The 17,898-nt window shown below is 37.6% G+C and overlaps 1 protein-coding gene across 2 annotated transcripts in view; it reads left to right on the top strand.

Annotated features, from left to right (window-relative positions):
* impg2 (interphotoreceptor matrix proteoglycan 2) overlaps positions 1 to 17,898 on the top strand; it is an 83,649-nt gene that overhangs the window by 14,667 nt on the left and 51,084 nt on the right. For both annotated transcript variants that reach the window (XM_016992576.2, XM_062974813.1), the window contains exons 3-5: positions 1,889 to 2,055; positions 12,760 to 12,791; positions 12,889 to 12,912. In XM_016992576.2, the coding sequence (XP_016848065.1) occupies positions 1,889 to 2,055; positions 12,760 to 12,791; positions 12,889 to 12,912 (223 nt within the window). The remainder of the gene's footprint in view (positions 1 to 1,888; positions 2,056 to 12,759; positions 12,792 to 12,888; positions 12,913 to 17,898) is intronic.

Raw genomic sequence — 17,898 nt, 5'->3', positions numbered from 1 at the left:
TGTATAAGCAAATACAAATATTCTCAAATCCAAAACCCTTTTGGTCCCAAGCATGTTAGATAAGGAGCACTCAAACTGTATTTGCTTAAAATAGCTTCAAAGTCAGCCTTTTTCATGTCCTGGCTCTGAATCTAAAAACTTTCACATAAGAAAAAAAAACCTCTTCTGAATAGAGTCCCACAATCAGATCCACCGGCATTATAGCTGAGATTCAATTTGCAGGCTGAATAGAAAGCCATTTCAATTCTATCCCATTTTTTCTTTTTTTATTAAGCAACTAGGAAAATCCTTCCTGTTCCTTTATTTATCCTGGGTCACAGAAAGGTTCCTGTGTGAACATGATGTAACCAACTGTTCTGACTGGCAGAGAGAAGAGGGCGGAAAGGGAGGGAGAGTCGCTAGGTAGGAGCTCAATGCACAGTAACAAGAAATCTATTCCTGCTAAAGGTGAGCTATCTTTTTACTGAGAGCCACAGGAGCTTTATTCTCTTCTCCGTGAATGGCAGTCGGTGACTGTCATGTCAGCAGGCCTAATTGCAAACTTTAAAGGAGCTATCCAAAGCACAGAACCTATTTTGGGGATAAGGTTCAGCACCTTTGATAGCTCCATTAAAATGTAGACTAAAGACAGCACTCACCCATTCACTGCAGTGGCAGCTTCTGGCTTCCACTTGTCTCTGCACACTTTTGCAGAGTAACCATTTGGCCTTGGTGCAATTCTCTATCTATTTCAGTTTCATGTGTATTGAGAATGCTTTGAAGACTATGCTAAAATATTTAGTGAGGTTTCTCCCAGCATGGTACCCTCCAAATATGTTGGCTATAAATCCTATAAATCATAATCGAAACCACTGCTTCCTAAACTGTGGGTCTGGACCCACGTTGGGATTTCCTTAGCTCAGTGTTGGGGTCACAAAATTTTGCCAAAGTAAAAGTTTTTTGAATGTAAATCATTTACACAAATCCATTAGCAACACCGTGCCATGTTTACAGTGAACTCTGCAGGAAATGCTTCAGCTTTACTTCACAAAAAGAAAAATCAACCAGTTTAGCAAGCCTTGCAAATGCTGATTTTTTTCAATAAATGTTTGATTTTTATTCCTATTTTATATGCCTAAATATCTGGGGTCAGATAAAAAATTATCAGGCAGAAAGGAGTTGTGAGTGGAAAAAGGTCAAGAAGCCGTGATCTAAACTATTTGGAGTTGTAGACCAACACATGCAGAGTCGATCAGGTTAGGGGAGTGTTCCCTAGTATAAATTTGCTTTGGGGGGTATCCCTATTTTTTTATCTCCATTTGTATTCTTGTTCCATTAATTAGACAGAAGCATAAGGTCCAGCCAGATCATACTGTGATCTGCAGGGCTGAAGATTCTATGTGTGGTGGGTGAGGATAAGCACTAATCGATGTCCTATATACTGGCTATATATCTGAATTGTTTGCTTGGGTTTTTTTTTTAAAAAAAAACTTATGGGATTTCCCGACATCTGTCTGTTCACTCTAAATTTTATGTGACTCTCCAAAATCTACTCCTGAAGGGTGAACAACCATTTATAACAGAACAATATGGTATGGTGGGTGTAGCAAGAAGGGGAAACACCAGAAATTGGTGTGGACTTTGCAATTTTTTTTTGCTCCCAAAGCATATAAAATGTGCTTTTTGGATTATAACTCCAGGATTACTCTAGCCGACATGCTAAATGTAGGAGTTTCGGTAGTTATGGTCCAAAAATAACTTTTCAAAGCAGTTTTCCCCCTTGCCCTGCTGAAAAGGTGGTGCTAGATAAAACAGCTGTGTGTACTAGTTTGATTCAGCGGGGAACTGTATAGTGATAGATAATCACAACAACTGCAGATTAAAAATATACATTTTTCCTCTTCCTCAGTGTGTCAGGAGGCAGTCTGGGAAGTCTTCAAAACTTTCTGGGATAGGCTTCCAGGACATGAAGAATACCAAAAGTGGCTGAATCTGTGTGAGGAGGGAACAATGAGTATATTTGAGATGGGCTCCAACTTCAGTCAGTCAGAGGAACATCAAAACCTCTTATTGAAGGTAAGAACAAATAGATTTTACAAAATCTTTACCATTTTTTCAAAATTTCTGTTCTTCACAAACTTTCTGAACTCTGTGGGATAACTAGTAAGAGATAAAGAACAGAGAGATTTCGTGCAATCCTACATGATAATATAACTCCGATATAAACTTCTGAGTTCAGTAGGACTCCATCACAGGTAAGTGGCAATAGCACTGGAGCCCTAATTACCAGTGATGCTTCCTTAGGTCTCAGTGACATTGAAGAAATGTGTTTCATGCATGTTGCTTCATAAACACTAGCATGAACACCCTCCAAACTGATATGTTTCCACTTGGCAACAATTCCGTTATTTTATTTCTCTCTAATTTTCTCTTTTCTTCATTAGCCTCATGAGTCTTTTGTTCAACTTTCCCCAATAGTTCCAGTAACAAGTACAGTCACCCTTGCATTGTTTAACGTGGAGATTTAGCTTGCTCTCTTGTTATTTTTCTGATAATTTTGATATTCTGATTAGTTGTGCATGTTTTTGCATTCTTTTTAGTGTTGCTGTTGTTGTTAATTTACTCAATTTCAAATTATTCTGTGTTGCTTTGTGAATGCCATCTGATGCTCATTCTAGAGCAAGGGTGGAAATTGTTCAGCCTTTTTGATGTTATTGGACTGCAACTCCCATCAATACACAGTTCATAGTAAAGATGGTGTGAATGCTGCTTCTCTAACACCTGGAGGAATGCATTTTTCCCACTTGTGCTGTAAATTAAGACTATACAGGAATTAAAATTGGTTTGTCAAGCCACACATGGGACTTAGTTGTTATTTCCTTAATATTAATCTTAATTTTGATTTTAGGACAGGAAGATATAGTCTAAATGTTTTTTCCCTCACCCCTCTTTTGCTGCAACCCAGTATGACCTCCTGCCCAATATGTCTATTCGTAGGCTGCTGGAGTGTGGGAAGGGTAGCAGACAATTGTGTAGCTATGCTTCTAAAATTGGAAGCAAAGACCTGAACTCATCCTTTGATGTCATGTGTTCAGTCATAGGAACATAGTTGGACGTTTCTCCAGTGCCTTCATCTCCATCAGCAGCTAAATGATGTTGTTGCAGAAGATGCTGCACCTGAAGTATGGGTTTGGAAGGAGAAGGAAGGGAATTTTGTGCAGAACTTTACATTATATCTTCCTGTTCAAGGATTTGTTAATATTAAAGATATGGAATCCCTGTTCTGTATTCATTGTGGTAATCCTCGCTGTGAATAAAACTAATCTCTGTGTTGTCGAAGGCTTTCATGGCCGGGATCACAGGGTTGTTGTATGTTTTCTGAGGATGCCTGCCATAGATGTGGGTGAAACATCAGGAGAGAATGCTTCTGGAACATGGCCATGCAGCCCGGAAAACATACAACAAAGCTAATCTCTGTTCACAAGAACACAGTCAGAGGGAATATTGTTGATCTGGGTTAAACCTTTAAAGTTAGTTGGCATCCCTCATGCTTTTTTTGTTCTTCAGATACCATATTTTTAGACAGTAAACCTGTTTCAGATTATGGAACAATACGTCTGGCTCAAGGGTTGCTGGTGCTCCAGTTTGGACAGAGGGGTGGACTGAATCAGTTTTCTTTCTTTTTTTGGTCACTCTCCATATCTGATTCCTTCCTTGGTTTTTCCTAAACTCAACATTTTTCTAAGGCTCAGCATGCCAAGAAAATATAGACAAAGTAGAACTGATCTTTCAGCCAAGAAGCTAATTGCTCTTGTCAGAGAAAATAATCTTATGACATCCAGATGGTATCTATTAGTCTCAAACGTGGATTTGTAAAGTGATAGGGTGATGAGGATGGGCTGTTGACCAAATTTTATATCTGTCTAAAAACCTTATCAGGGAATTAGTTGTATACAACTCTATTACGAAATACTATCAAAGAGCTGTTCAAACTCCTTTTTCTATTGGCTGCATTATTTTCAGCAAGCACAGTAAGTGTTGGTATGGACCAAATTCCTTCGGCATAATGTAGAAGAGTGACTGAGATAGACATAAGGGTAAAACAAATAGCAAAAATAATATTGTGGTGTCATTTAGAGCTGCCCTCATATTTTCTCAAAGATAGTACTAAATTATACCACAGTATTATTTTTGTTATACTACTGGAGGGGGTGGCATAAAGAGTTGTATAAAAAAAAGCCAACTGAGAGCACAGTGGTATTGTATCAGATGGGATAATCTACTATTACGCTAAAATACTGCTGATGTGTGGAGTTCTTTTTATACACTTAAAACATATTTTTAATGATGTGATTTATATATAATTTAATAGTGACAGCTACAGGCATCAGATCCCATCTGATCTTGGAAGCAAAATGTGGACAGCCCTTGTTAGTATGAGATGATGGAGCACAGACAAATGCCAGATGCCATGAGCTATATTTTAGAGGAAGTATCTGGCATAACCATCTCTAAATATTCCTTGCCTAAGAAAACTCAAGGAATATGAGGAAATCACCTTAACAGTCGGCACAAAATAGCTCCTTGAAATATTCAGTCAGATTTCATATGCACAAGCACACACCACTGTTCATGTGCACAGAATTAAACTAATACCAGATCAGAAAGGCGATATCCTAATCCTCAGAGGCTTAATTGTCAAGAACATATTCCCTTTCTTCCTCCTTTGTGGAGCGCTGTAGTAAATGAACAGCAGTGCCAGGACAATGAACTCAAGCAAAATTACTCAGAGGTGGGAGGGGTAACGGTCTTTCCAGACCTCCAGTCTTTCAAAGACTGTTTGCCACTTCTAGTAGTTGTGGGAAAGTTTTAGTCTCAGCGGAAGGGGGAGAGGGTTTACATCAGGCATGGGCAAACTTCAGCCCTCCAGGTGTTTTTACTTTAACTCTCACAATTCCTAACAGCTGATAGGAGTTGAAGTCCAAAGCACCTGGTGTGCCGAGGTTTGCCCATGACTGGTTTACATACATGCATGTGCAACCCATGGGCTTCCAGCCAATGCAAGATAAAGCTCTCAGGGCCCCCATAAATTGTATGTCTCAGGCATACACAATGGTGAGTTGAGATTAATATTTCAACCCTGAGCAAGAGAAACAGCACAAAATCATTTGTAATGATTGATGCTGCTGTTCCATCCTTGTCAATATCAGTGTTGACTGTTAACATATTGTTATTCAAGTTATCTGATGCAGCATTTTTTTTCTTAATGTGCCATGAGATAGACATAAGGGTAAAACATGAGATTATCAGGAGAGTCTTTTCTCTCAGTCCCATCACCATCACAAGCACGGTTGGTGGAGATGTATGAGAGGGCCTCTTTGGCAGCTGTATCTATACCTTGGAACTCATTTCCCAGGGAGGCCAGAAGGGTCCTCTCCTTGTCCTTCTTGTCACAGAGTAAACCCTTTTTTGAATAAGGCTTTTAAAACAGAAAGTTTTTAAAGAAAGGACCAATGCTTTGGTTTAATGAATTGATTTAAACAGATTTTTATTGTTTATTCAAACTGAATTGTTTTTATATTTGTATAAGTTTAATTTCATTTTAATATTTACCCTTTCAACATATTAAATTGCATTGGTTTTAAATGTGTGGCAAATTAGGCCTCAGTCCTAAGGGGGGGGGGGGGAAGTGAATTATAACTAATTAAACAAAGTGCTGCTTGGCTACATTTTTTTTTAACTTGGTGGAAATTCTTCATGGATCAGCAGTCAGTGTCATGGGCAATGGCACTTGTCATGGGACCACTTTGAGCAGTACCATCTTAAGCCCCATCTACACAGCCATATAATGCAGTTTCAGAATGCAGGTTAACTGCTTTGAAGTATATTATATGGCAGTATAGATTCATATAATCCAATTCAATGCAGTTCAGTCTTGATTATACGCGTCTACACAGAGCATTATAATGCAGATCAAACTGCATTATATGGCAGTGTAGATCGGGCCTTAGAGATCTACCACCAATAGCACTTTCTCTCTTTTTTTCATTCTGTGTAATCTCTTGGTTTCTAGATCCTCAGTGTGCTTTCTTCAGGAACACAAATTTCCAGAAATACACAATCACTCCCATCTTCCTTTAGTTACTTCACAAAACGTCCAAAACATGATGTTCAGCATCAAATTGTTGCATTAATATGAGAAGTGCATAATGTTCAGCATCAAGTTGTCATACTGCCATAGCAAGTGACTTCCTCTGGAACTCTTTGGCAAGGATTATTGGATAGAAATGAATATGTCACAGAGAGGATATGAGCAAGCTGGATTTTTATTGTATTTTTTCATAAGTAATATATCCAAACGGCTTGTATGATGATGTCCACACAGCTATAATGTCTTGGAATCTAGCACATATGGTGAATTAATTTACTAATCTACAATTCCAGTTTCAAGCCAGACATTTAATATTATCATAGGTTTGCCAAGATAGAATGCCTTTGTGAGATTTATTGGTAAATTCTATGAATTATAGTACAAATATATCTGTACTGACATATATAAGCATTATATGATATTGCATACATTATTATATGATACTAAGAAACTGACCTGCTGTTTTGAATCATGACATGAATTAATTAAAAGTTTGAAGAGAAGCACCAAGAATCCTTTACATTTCTAATTTCCATGCAAAATGAAACTCAAGCAATGTTTATCAGGGGGAGATAATGTTTTCCAATCAGTCCCAAACTTGCATGAAAATCTGTGGGATATCTATCTAAACATAAATATCAGGCACAGGTCAATATCAGTTCACAAATCTGCTCCCTACAAAATGGCAAAATCTCAAATGTTTGGGAGAGATATTAAGAAACTGGCAAAATTACTCCAAAATCTGACTATGTTTCTCTTTCATTAAAGTATCTGATCAAGAATGTGGATTTATTTGTATAGCACAACAAACACTTTAAATTATAGTATAGATTAGGCACTATTAGTTAAATAGTGATGATTGTAATGTTTCTCATTTTTTTTTATTTTAAAAACATTAAATAGATTTAACTGTAAGAGGCTGACATTTGTAAACAGGACAGTTATAGCTTTCCCCCCCTCAGAATCAAATGTAATGAACTGTCCAATAGATCTATTCCCAAGATGTTCAGTGGCAGCAGGCATCCTTTCAATGGATCAGGCAGCTCTACACATGTGTGATTGTAATTCTTATTTCCATTAAAGTGAACAGAATCCACTGCAGACAAAAAAGTTCTTTATGAATATTGATGTGAAGGAAGTTGTTATTGTCGTTTCTGAGTTATAGCAACCCTAAGGTGAAACTATGATGGCAAGACAGGAGGATACATGAAAATAGTCCCAACAGCAATGAGAACACTATAATTCCCCCAAATACCTCCATTTTCTACCACAATCATTCTCAAAATGGTTAAAGGAAATGATGGGATTTGCAGAAAAACATAGAAGTATGTGGGGTTGCTCTGTGTAGTCCCTAGGAGGTTCAGAGGAGTGGGATTGGCCACAGTACATTTGCCCACCACAGATTGTTTTGTTTGACTTAAAATCCCTCAAACAGTTGAAAGTCAAGAAATCTACTAGGAATGAATCAAAGGGAGCTTGCTGTTGCGCCACAGGGACTGCAACAAAGGCTTTCAAAAGAAAGAAACTAAGGATTTCATCACAATAGAGCATCTATCCACTTTAAACTGGGTTGCTGCCTCCTGTAGTATTTGGGGGTTGGTAGTTTAGGGAGGGACCTTTAAAATGCTCAGCCAGAGAGGTCCTGGACCTCACTAAACTAAAAACCTCAGAATTCTGCAGGAGGCAGCAACCTGATTTAAAGCGGATAGATGCTAGTGTGATGAGGTCCTAAATGAAATAAGTATATAAATTATGGGCATCAATATTAATGTCAAAGCTTCTGATGAATTCCATTAGTATTGTTAAGTACTGTACTCCACATGAAGCCCTGATTTTAAACTCATCTATTCAATATATTACATTTAAAATCAGTATATTTTCTAAATATTTATATCTTGCAGTTATAAAAGTATTTTTGACTCTACAGATTATTTTGTGCACTCTGTAAAAGCCAGTTCCTCAAGATCCCTAAGCCTAGACAAGAGGAGTAGATGCTTAATCCTTCAAAATCCAGCATGACAGCACATTTAAATTTACTATCAACCCCAAACACTTCTGGTAACTGTTATTTAAAGCCTGCTATTCTTGACCGGGTCAGTTGTCTAAGCAAGGTACAGGGAAGTGTGTTTCAGAGAAATAGCTTTTATGCTATTCATGTTGTGCTAGATTCTGTTTCTGAGGAACTGTAAAGTTGTAAAGCAGATTAGTGGATATAATAATAGGCAACTACAGTCAGCTAATACTTTCTGGTATTTTGTTGCATTATTCAGTAGTTCTAGTACTTGTTTCAGAAAGCTGTGCAAAACAGAAAAATATATTCATATTGTTTGTTCATCAAAAGTTACAGCAATAATAAGATATAAATGCAAATGTATATTTTAACATGTATTTTTTATAAGAACGTTATTAAAGATATTAAAGATACTATATATCAAACTCCTTTCATCCATGTAAAGGTATATGTGACTTAAAGAATCCAACTACATTGTAGAATTAATGCAGTTTGACACTGCTACAACAATCATGGGAGTTGTCGTTTGTCAAGGCACAAAAACTATTTGTCAAAGAAGGCTAAAGACCTTGCAAAAAATACAACTTCTAGCATTCCATAGCATTGTGTCATGCCAGTTATAGTGGTGTCAAAAAGCATTAATTGCATAGTGTAGATGCACCCTGAGAAAGAATTGCCCACTGTAAATCTAAACTTTGTGGACAGTCTTTTTTACATGAGTTTTTCTACATCTAGTGTGATGGCACGCTGGGGGGAAAAGAAAACTATATGTCTGGCTAACCGGTGGCTATCGGTATACCCGCTGATGTACTTCAGTTCTTAAAATAAAGACTCTTGACAATAAATAAAGTTAACCAAATAGGTTTACTGAGACAAAGGCAAAGTTAACTTCAGTCAGGATTCTTGAAAGGTTAATCAAAATAATATATTACAGAGATGAGGTTTGTTGATTGAATTTAGTTACACTGGAAATAAACACTTGACTATATTTGTATAGTATGAGGTAAAATACTTGAATATAATTGTGGTAAGCCACTTGGTTATTAATACAATACAGAATCAAGATGGCAAAGTACTAAACTATAATGAACTACACTATGTTATAATGCTATGATGTGGAATACTCCAAACTATAATGATATGGTACTATTTTGATGAAAAATGAAGGTTATAGTGGTAAATGCTAGGCTATATTGTCTATAAAGTGAACTAATTGGCTATAAAGGGGTTTTTTAGGCTCCACCCCTAAAACTAAGTGCAAATGGAAAAGTCCACACCAAAGGGAGAGTTAAACCAGGAAATGAACAGAGGAGGGAAAACCTAGGCAAGACATCACACCTAGAATGTTCATAAATTATTTTAAAAATATAATAATTGAAGTTTCTAAATGATATATTTGTCACTAAGATATTATTTCATTTCCAAGTTCTGCAAGTTCTAGGGATGGTATGTAGATTTCTGCATGCACACACTTCCAGCAGTAGCCTTTGAACTGTCTGCTTTCTAAAGAGTTTGGCAAGACATAAACAATTGTATTCACTTGGGATTTTAACAAATTTTCAGAATCTTTTCAGACTGTATGAGCTGACTGTATTGATGCTTTCATGAGTGCATCAGCTAAATTACATTGTTCAATCGCAAGCTTTTTAACCTTGAATTGAATACAAATTGAGTACAACCTAGTAAAAGTGATTTCTCACATAAAAAGCCAACAAAATGTTACTGGTAATTTTCTTCCTACCACTTTGCGCTGGATTATGGTACTTTAATTGAAATGAAATACACCTTGGATTTGGCAAAGAAATGGCTTCTATTACAACACTAATACTACTTTCTGTTATTTCTTTCGTATTAGAAATAGTGGCTTAGATCCAAAGATGTATGCATATATGTTTACAGCAGTGGTTCCCAACCTGGTGGGCTGCAAGACCTAAAATTAGGTCCGTGAGACATGCGGGGAAAATCATCTCAAGATTATTAAATGTGGTTTTCTGTGGGTGAGCATATGGTGACTACTGAATGGCATAGGTTCTGTATCAGAAACTAGAGCTGGTGTGGTCTATTCAATGCAATTTTCTGAATCAGCACCTCAAATAACCGAACTGAATCTAAAGTTGACCAAAACTGTTTTCTAACCCCTTTGGTTCTAATGTTGAAGAATGGTCCCTGGTCAAAGTGGTCCCTGGTCAATAAAAGGTTGGGAACCACTGGTTTACAGGGACCCCAGAACTGTTTTAAAAGTGGTTGAGTTCAACACTGGAAAACATGTTTGTAGTAATTTTGTCTACCTACAGACAACAGGCAAAATACTTTCCTTATCCATTATCATGAAACATCTTTACATGTGCTGACCCTTATAAACACAACAGGTACTCAGAAGTACCATCCAAGTGTTTAGTGTAGCTTATTCCCAAGCAAGGGTGAATAATATAGACTGCAAGCAGTCTATAATATTTCTAGAAGGGTTCAACAAATAGCTCTCGTAATATTTCTTAGTGCTTGATCATTTAATACATTCCTCATTATATATTTCAGAGAAGGCTCAACTACATAGGAGTATTCATGATCTAGTTTTGTCACATCATTGCATGGTTGGGGACAGGCTTGTGCTTTCCCAACCACCCGGAGTTGTCCACGTGAGCCAACTGCATTGCAGTTGTAACCAATAAGTTGTGGCCTGATAGCTATCTGTCTGTCTATCTATCTATCTATCTATCTATCTATCTATCTATCTATCTATCTATCTATCTATCTCCAACATATATATCTGTTTTCCAATTGTATCTGGAACAATGGTGTGGTATTGCAGAGATGTCTTGCCCTAAACAAGCAATTTGCCAGCATGGCTATGGACCTCCTCTCATGAACAACGGGAAAGCAGAAGGAACCGTCTTACCCCATTCCCTGCTGTCTTTCCCCATCTTTTAGGATGGCCAGCCATCCTAAGTCCTTTCAGCAACATGGTCTGCCTTTCCCCTGCAAGGTCTGCATTTGGAGTAAGGTAACGGCCAACTCCTGAATTGGTTTTAGTACTCCATTTCCATGTGCAACAAAAATGGAGCCCTGCGGAATCCTACCAGACGTGCCCTCTTCATCATGTGATAGCCTCCATGGGATTCCCGTGTGGCTCTGTTTCCAAAACGCATGGAAATAGCCCTAAAGCCATGGAATGAAGTCCTTACTGTGCTGGACCATTTGCAGGAACAGCAGAGTGATGTTGGATGGGCTGCCATATGCAGCTATCAGCTTCTTCCTCCTCCTGACAAGTTATGTGCCGTTGCTTGCCTGGAAGGAGAAGGAAGTGGCAGCCAATAGGTTTAAACCTCAGTATTGGCCAAGGGGGTGGGGTAGAATGAATACTACAGTATTTACTCAGGTCTGCCCCTGGGGTATATAGGCTGTTCTGGGAACTTGGGCAGGCCTTTAAGTGCTTTCCCACCCACCTATCTTTCTATGCTTGCTTTTTTTTTTAGCATGCAGATGTTTCTTTTCATTGGTTCCATTATTGTATGTTATCAACTTGTTTTTTTCTAATCTTGTCCCAACTAAAGGTGGTGGCCTTTGGCATGGGTCCTGGTGCATTAGGGCATATGAGGGGTGCCAGCTGAGGCAGGTCTGGTGGGGTACCAAGGTCAACTGCCTTCACAAGGCCAGGAGAGGTGGCCATATGGGATGGGTCCCCATGTTGTAAATCCCTGTCATCTTCAAGGATCTAGTATCAGGCTGGATGAATGGTTTCATCCATCAACAGTCAGATCGATCAGTGCCAGTATCTGGGACCCATGTGTTGCACTACTTGCATTGCAGCTGTAACTAATGAATTGTGGCCTTTTATTCACCACATATATCCGTTTTCCAATTGTAACAATTATGGTGTGTTATTGCGGAGGTGGAGCTGCCTCGCTTTGTATACAAAAATCACATAACTTTTTCAGTGTATAAAGAAGAGACATTCATTTTATCATTGAACATTTTTAAGACTCTGAAGCATATTTATTGTAATCTGTATTAGTATTTAATCTATATTGGTATTAGTAATCAGAACTTTCAAATACAGATGACTGGTTTAACTGTTCCTAGCCTGGTTTTGCCAACACACTTCTAAAGGTGTTTCAAATCTTTTAGTTATATTCTTTCAATTCTACATGTGGTCTGGAAAAAAATAGAGTTTGATCTCAACATAAAGAAAACAATTTTGTCTTGCGCTATATATATTTTTTCCCCCTGGAACTCCCAAATTTAATATGTCCAGATTGTGGGAAATGATCTTTTAACCTAAAGTCTAAATAACCACACCTAGCATGTAGCTGTTGAAGTTTAATAATAATACATTGGATTGAAATAGCCCTCTACTCTGCAGAGCCTTAACATACAGTCAACACCTTTGTGTCTGTGAACTTGTTCAACCTGAAGATCCCCTAGATTTATGTTTCACTGTAACTTCTATCATGATAGGAATTGTAATCTACCACATCTGGTGAGCACAACACAAGAGAAGGCTATGTATGCTCTTCTACAATAAAAACTATGGTAATGCTATTAGCAAGGGTGCAAAAAAAATTAAAATTTCATACTGAAAATACTTATTTGGACTTCGCTTTTATCTCTTTTTTTCTAGAAACTATCCTATGCTAAAGAAGCAATGGGTGGGTGAGTATCTAAATGTCATCTATTTTAGAATACATTGTGAGAGGTATGAAGCACCATTTCATTCATTTATACACCTTTTATTCTGATTTCTTGTCAGTTCCTGCAGTGATTGGTCCTGTGGGTAAGTCACTTACTCTATATTTAAGCTTCTGTGCCATAACTATATTTCAATAATCATTGTAGGATCTTTTTAAAAATCTTTAATCTGTTTCTTTAAGATCCATAAGCTTTATTAGAGGCTCAGACAAACTGAAGATCCTACATGGAGATTTCAACCAAGTCTAGCCCACATGTTCTGTTGTGCCTCTGTGCTCAATATACCACTTAAACTTAACATCATGCTACATGCTAATGCATGAAATGTGTTCCCTCAGTAGTGCCTTGTGGTCTGAGCTGGAGGAACCATCACCTTGAAGTGGTGATGTGCCTCCTCTGCTCTGTGTTTTAATTACAACAGAGAACCTTTTGAAGGATATAAACAGTGCAGATGGAAAGAGCCTTGTTTGTTCAGACTTTTGGCCTGATGTCCAATAACTTCATACCTATGAAGGAAAAATTAAAAACTCCTATTCTGTTCATTGGTGTTTGACAAGGAACCCTTCAGTTTTGAAATCAAAGAGTTGGGTAGCTCATGTCCTGCACCTAAAGGAGTTTGGCCAAGATATATTTGGATAGCAGCCACTCCTCCCACATGCTAAATAATTTTCAAAACTGAAAGGGTTTTCAAAACCAATTTGTGATGTAACATAGAGGTCTACTATTCAAAGGAAAATAGTCTTTAAAAAATCTTACTGGGTCTCTTGAAATGCCTTTCCAAATATTACACATAAGGGGTACCGCAACCATTGACCATCATTACAAATAAATTATTTGACAGAAGATCGAGGTATGTAAGTCTACAATAATATACAGATAATATAAATGGTTCATTAAAACAAAATATAACTGATCTTATAAAATGATTGCATAACCGCAGTAGTAATAAAAATGTGAAATTACAAAATTTGACCAGGTTAGGTACTAAACTAAATTAAGCACATGTTGTTTTCCACACACGACTGAATGTTTTGCCTTTTCTCATTTTTACAAATTCTGTGATTTAAAACAAATTTCAGGAAATGAGATCTACCCAGTTTCCCCTGCCACGTGTTTTGTTCCATACAATGCCAAAGAAGTTATTTTTAAACAAAGTTCTTAGGGCACTGGCTAGGAGAATGGATTCATTTTAGGTACCTTCCAATGTTGCTGGACTCAGTACTCCCATCATATGTATTTATAGTAACATAACACTTGTATTTGGTGGCAGTTGTATCATTTCTATGCCAGCATAAGTAGTTACAGATTTAGTAATATGACTTGCCCAACAACAAGAACAGTAGTACAGAAGGTTTACATTGAATGTTATCCCTGTAAAACATTAAACCCCAAAGAAGATAAGAAAGGAGAACAGAAATTATTTTCAGCATCTGTCTTTAAGGGCTATTGTAAGTGTGTTTGCACAGAAACCCTCCCTCATTGATTTTCACACTTGAGAGTCCACATGAGATTTCAAACTCAAACTCAACCTCCTAAAAATTTGGACTAAAATAGTGATCTGTTTGTTATATCAGATTACTTCTACCTTATGAGCCTTTTACTTAAGAAGTTTGCTATGAAGTGTCTTTAAGTTATTTCGAAAGTATGGTGAACCTAACGGAACCCATCATGTCCTCTGGACATATCTTGCAAAGAAAACTCCATGATGGGTTCTTTGAGTGTGACATGCCCAAGGTGACCTAGTGGCTTTCAATGCCCATGTGGGGATTCGAACTCTAGTTTCCCGGAGTCCTTATCCAACCCCCAAACCTGTTCTATCCCATTGGTTCTTTATAACTGATGAGTACAGTAGAGTCTCACTTATCCAAGCCTCGCTTATCCAAGCTTCTGGATAATCCAAGCCATTTTTGTAGTCAATGTTTTCAATATATCATGATATTTTGGTGCTAAATTCGTAAATACAGTAATTACAACATAACATTACTGCATATTGAACTACTTTTTCTGTCAATTTTGTTGTATAACATGATGTTTTGGCGCTTAATTTGTAAAATCATAACCTAATTTGATGTTTAATAGGCTTTTCCTTAATCAATCCTTATTATCCAAGATATTTGCTTATCCAAGCTTCTGCCGGCCCGTTTAACTTGGATAAGTGAGACTCTATTGTACTTTCATGTTAAATTGCTGCTGAAAGTTCCTGTCATAACGTATGGCTCAAGCCAGCATCTTGTGCATTGATGGCAACTCAGGGCCCATCTACACATACCACAAAATCCCAGACGTGGCCACACATTCTGCGTCTATCCTGCAGTAGTGGCAAGGTGGAGTCCTGCTTGGCTGAAGCTGATTTGGACATTGGCGGAACATCACCTTACCCTTCTTGTCCCTGTTACCAATACTGGAGCTCTGTGGCCATCTGCTGCAGTGTCAAGAGGCAACATGGCCCAACCCCTTCCCCTTTTCCTGTGGGAAATGGGTATGATGGCACAGCCTTTGTGAACAGTGGATTAGTTTGCTTTAGAGCAGGTCATGCTGTCTGCACTCTGTCCAAAGTGTGCGGTTGCTCTGGAGTTTTACCATATTAAGGACCAGAAATCCTGTAACATTGTTTGGGCACTCAAGAGCAACTTCAGGTCTACTTTGGGTTTTAAAGCCTGTGTAGACAAAACCTTGGTTTTCAAAAAGGCAGTACAGATTTATCCCAGACAGCTTTGGCACAGATATTTTGGGCAGAAGTAGGTTTGGAACATACGTTGTAGTGAACACTTGCACCAATGGGCAGGAAGGGACTGCAGGCACCAGTATGATTATGGGACAATTCGGATTCTTCCAAGTTCTAGTTTACCATATGAATGTCAAGATTATTTTCATAGATTTGCATCTTTTTGCGGTATTCTTGCCCATGCTACCTTAGCAGGTCTTCTTCCAAAATATATTTAGGTCTTTCTTATATACTCCAGGAAAATGGTACCCACATGATCTCTTCTGTTCTGTGTCTAGTCATGCCTCTGTATTTACTCCAACATCCAATTCACTACTTTATGAATTATGCATTGTTGTGATAACAGAAGCACCAATCCCTCTTGTAGCAAGAATTAGGAGAATGTCCTGTCCATAAACAGTATGGTTTTTTTTGGCTTTGCCCTTTTTTGTTTTCCCTGAGTCTGGAGAAAAAACCAAAAGTAAAGCTTGACAAACTGGTTATTTGTGGTTGTATGCATAGATGGTTTTATATCCTTAGCTTTTGCACTTTTACATCTTTCTGAAGCCAAAGAAACAGTAAATGAAACTGCACAATGGAGCCATATATACTGATTTACTTTGATTAGTATTTTCCAGCTATGAACTATTTTACATAACCTGACATTTAGCCATTAAAAATGACCACAAAGAGCTAATTAAGCTGATGCCCTGTTTTAGGAACAAAAAAAATTAATGCAAAGAATGATTTGTTAAAAATGAGCCATTTCCTCTGTAGTACAAACAAGTATAAGTCATTTTAAAAGACATATTTACAACATAGTGCCTTTAGAAGAACTGGAACATGTGTACCCAAGTGCCAGGAACTTGGATTCTGTTTCCAAGGCTGAAATGCCAATATATGTTCATTTTCACCCAATCAGTTGAAGGCCTGGGAGTCTTTCCAAGCCCTGACATTCCAAGAAGCGATGAACTGGCATTGTAACTAGTGATTGTATTTAGACGTCAAAGAACTATGCTGCAGTGCTTTCTATTAAACATGACAGGAAAAGCTGATCCTTTTCAAAGAGCAGCTAGAGAATAATAAAAATATGTCTGAAATAGAATTAATTTTAATATAGTTGCTTGTTCTCACTTTCATTGCTGTCTAACTATACAAATAATCTGGAGACTAAGATGATTCCCACTGTACAACAGTTTTGTTGAGTTGCTAATACATGCAAATTGTAAAGCACAATCACGCATAATCAAATTGTAATGGCTGCCAATGTTTGCATGTGCACATTTCCACATGTAATGTTGATGGAGGCATCAAACCTGACTCTTATTCCATACCAACACTTCACTTATTCTTTTAGAATCTAAATAGTAGTTCAGTGTTTCTATAAACAATCTAACATAAAATTGCAGAACTGCAGCCATGATCATACCGTATCTTCCCAAGACTTCACCTATGTTTCTTGTGACATTATTTATATAATTGAGACATGACTGTCATTTTATATACAAGTTCACCGTTTATATTAGTATATTTTCTTTAGTATGAATTCTACAATGCTGATATCAATCCTACAGCCTTTCCCTTCTCTAATCCACATGGTGCTCCCTCCTCTTAATTTTCCTTAAAATGTCTGGCCACTGCTGTTTTTACTTCTGTGATCTATATGTATTTCCACACCTTTCCTTTAAATGATTTCTAACAAAAATGTTTCTGCGGTGGTTGGGTCTAGAGGTCACTAGCACTTATTCCACCATAGAGAGACAGCCGTGAATGCCGATGTGTTGTGCACTTTAAATACACACAATCATCCAGGTATACTGTTAATTTTATCTACGGTATCTCCCACACTTGTTTTATTTTTCTATTATATCTCTTTTTATTGTGTAAAAGTGATATACAGAATGTAAAAGAAATACATCAAATACACATAATACAAATATATCTCCCTACCACACTCACCTCCCACTTGTAACTGGCTTTGTCTTTCTGAATGCTGTGCTTTTGTCTGTGCTGCCCAGTAACATTATTTTAAAAGACATATTTACAAAAAAATATGGACGGAGAGAGAAAAGACAGGGCAGATCCCTGCCTCAGGTATATTGCAGACTTAACTCCTTCCAGGAACTGATAAAATCCTGCTCCTTTAATCTGTTTGCCGGGTTTTGCGGTTCTCTCATCCCTGTTCTGTTTTCGGAGATTATATAAAATGGTCCACCGAATATTACAAATAATTTATGTTCAATCTGATTCGGTCCCAAGCCTACTTTTCAGTCCCGATCCCTTTTCTAAAATAAGGTCATAAGATCTGTTTCCCACTGTATTCTGAACTGTGTCCTATGCTTTTCCATGTGAACTTCACTGGTTGTG

The sequence above is a fragment of the Anolis carolinensis genome, chromosome 3 (assembly GCF_035594765.1).
Source record: "Anolis carolinensis isolate JA03-04 chromosome 3, rAnoCar3.1.pri, whole genome shotgun sequence".
Taxonomy (NCBI): Eukaryota; Metazoa; Chordata; class Lepidosauria; order Squamata; family Dactyloidae; genus Anolis; species Anolis carolinensis.
Note: the sequence above shows the minus strand (reverse complement) of the source record. Positions and strands in the feature narration are given on the sequence as shown.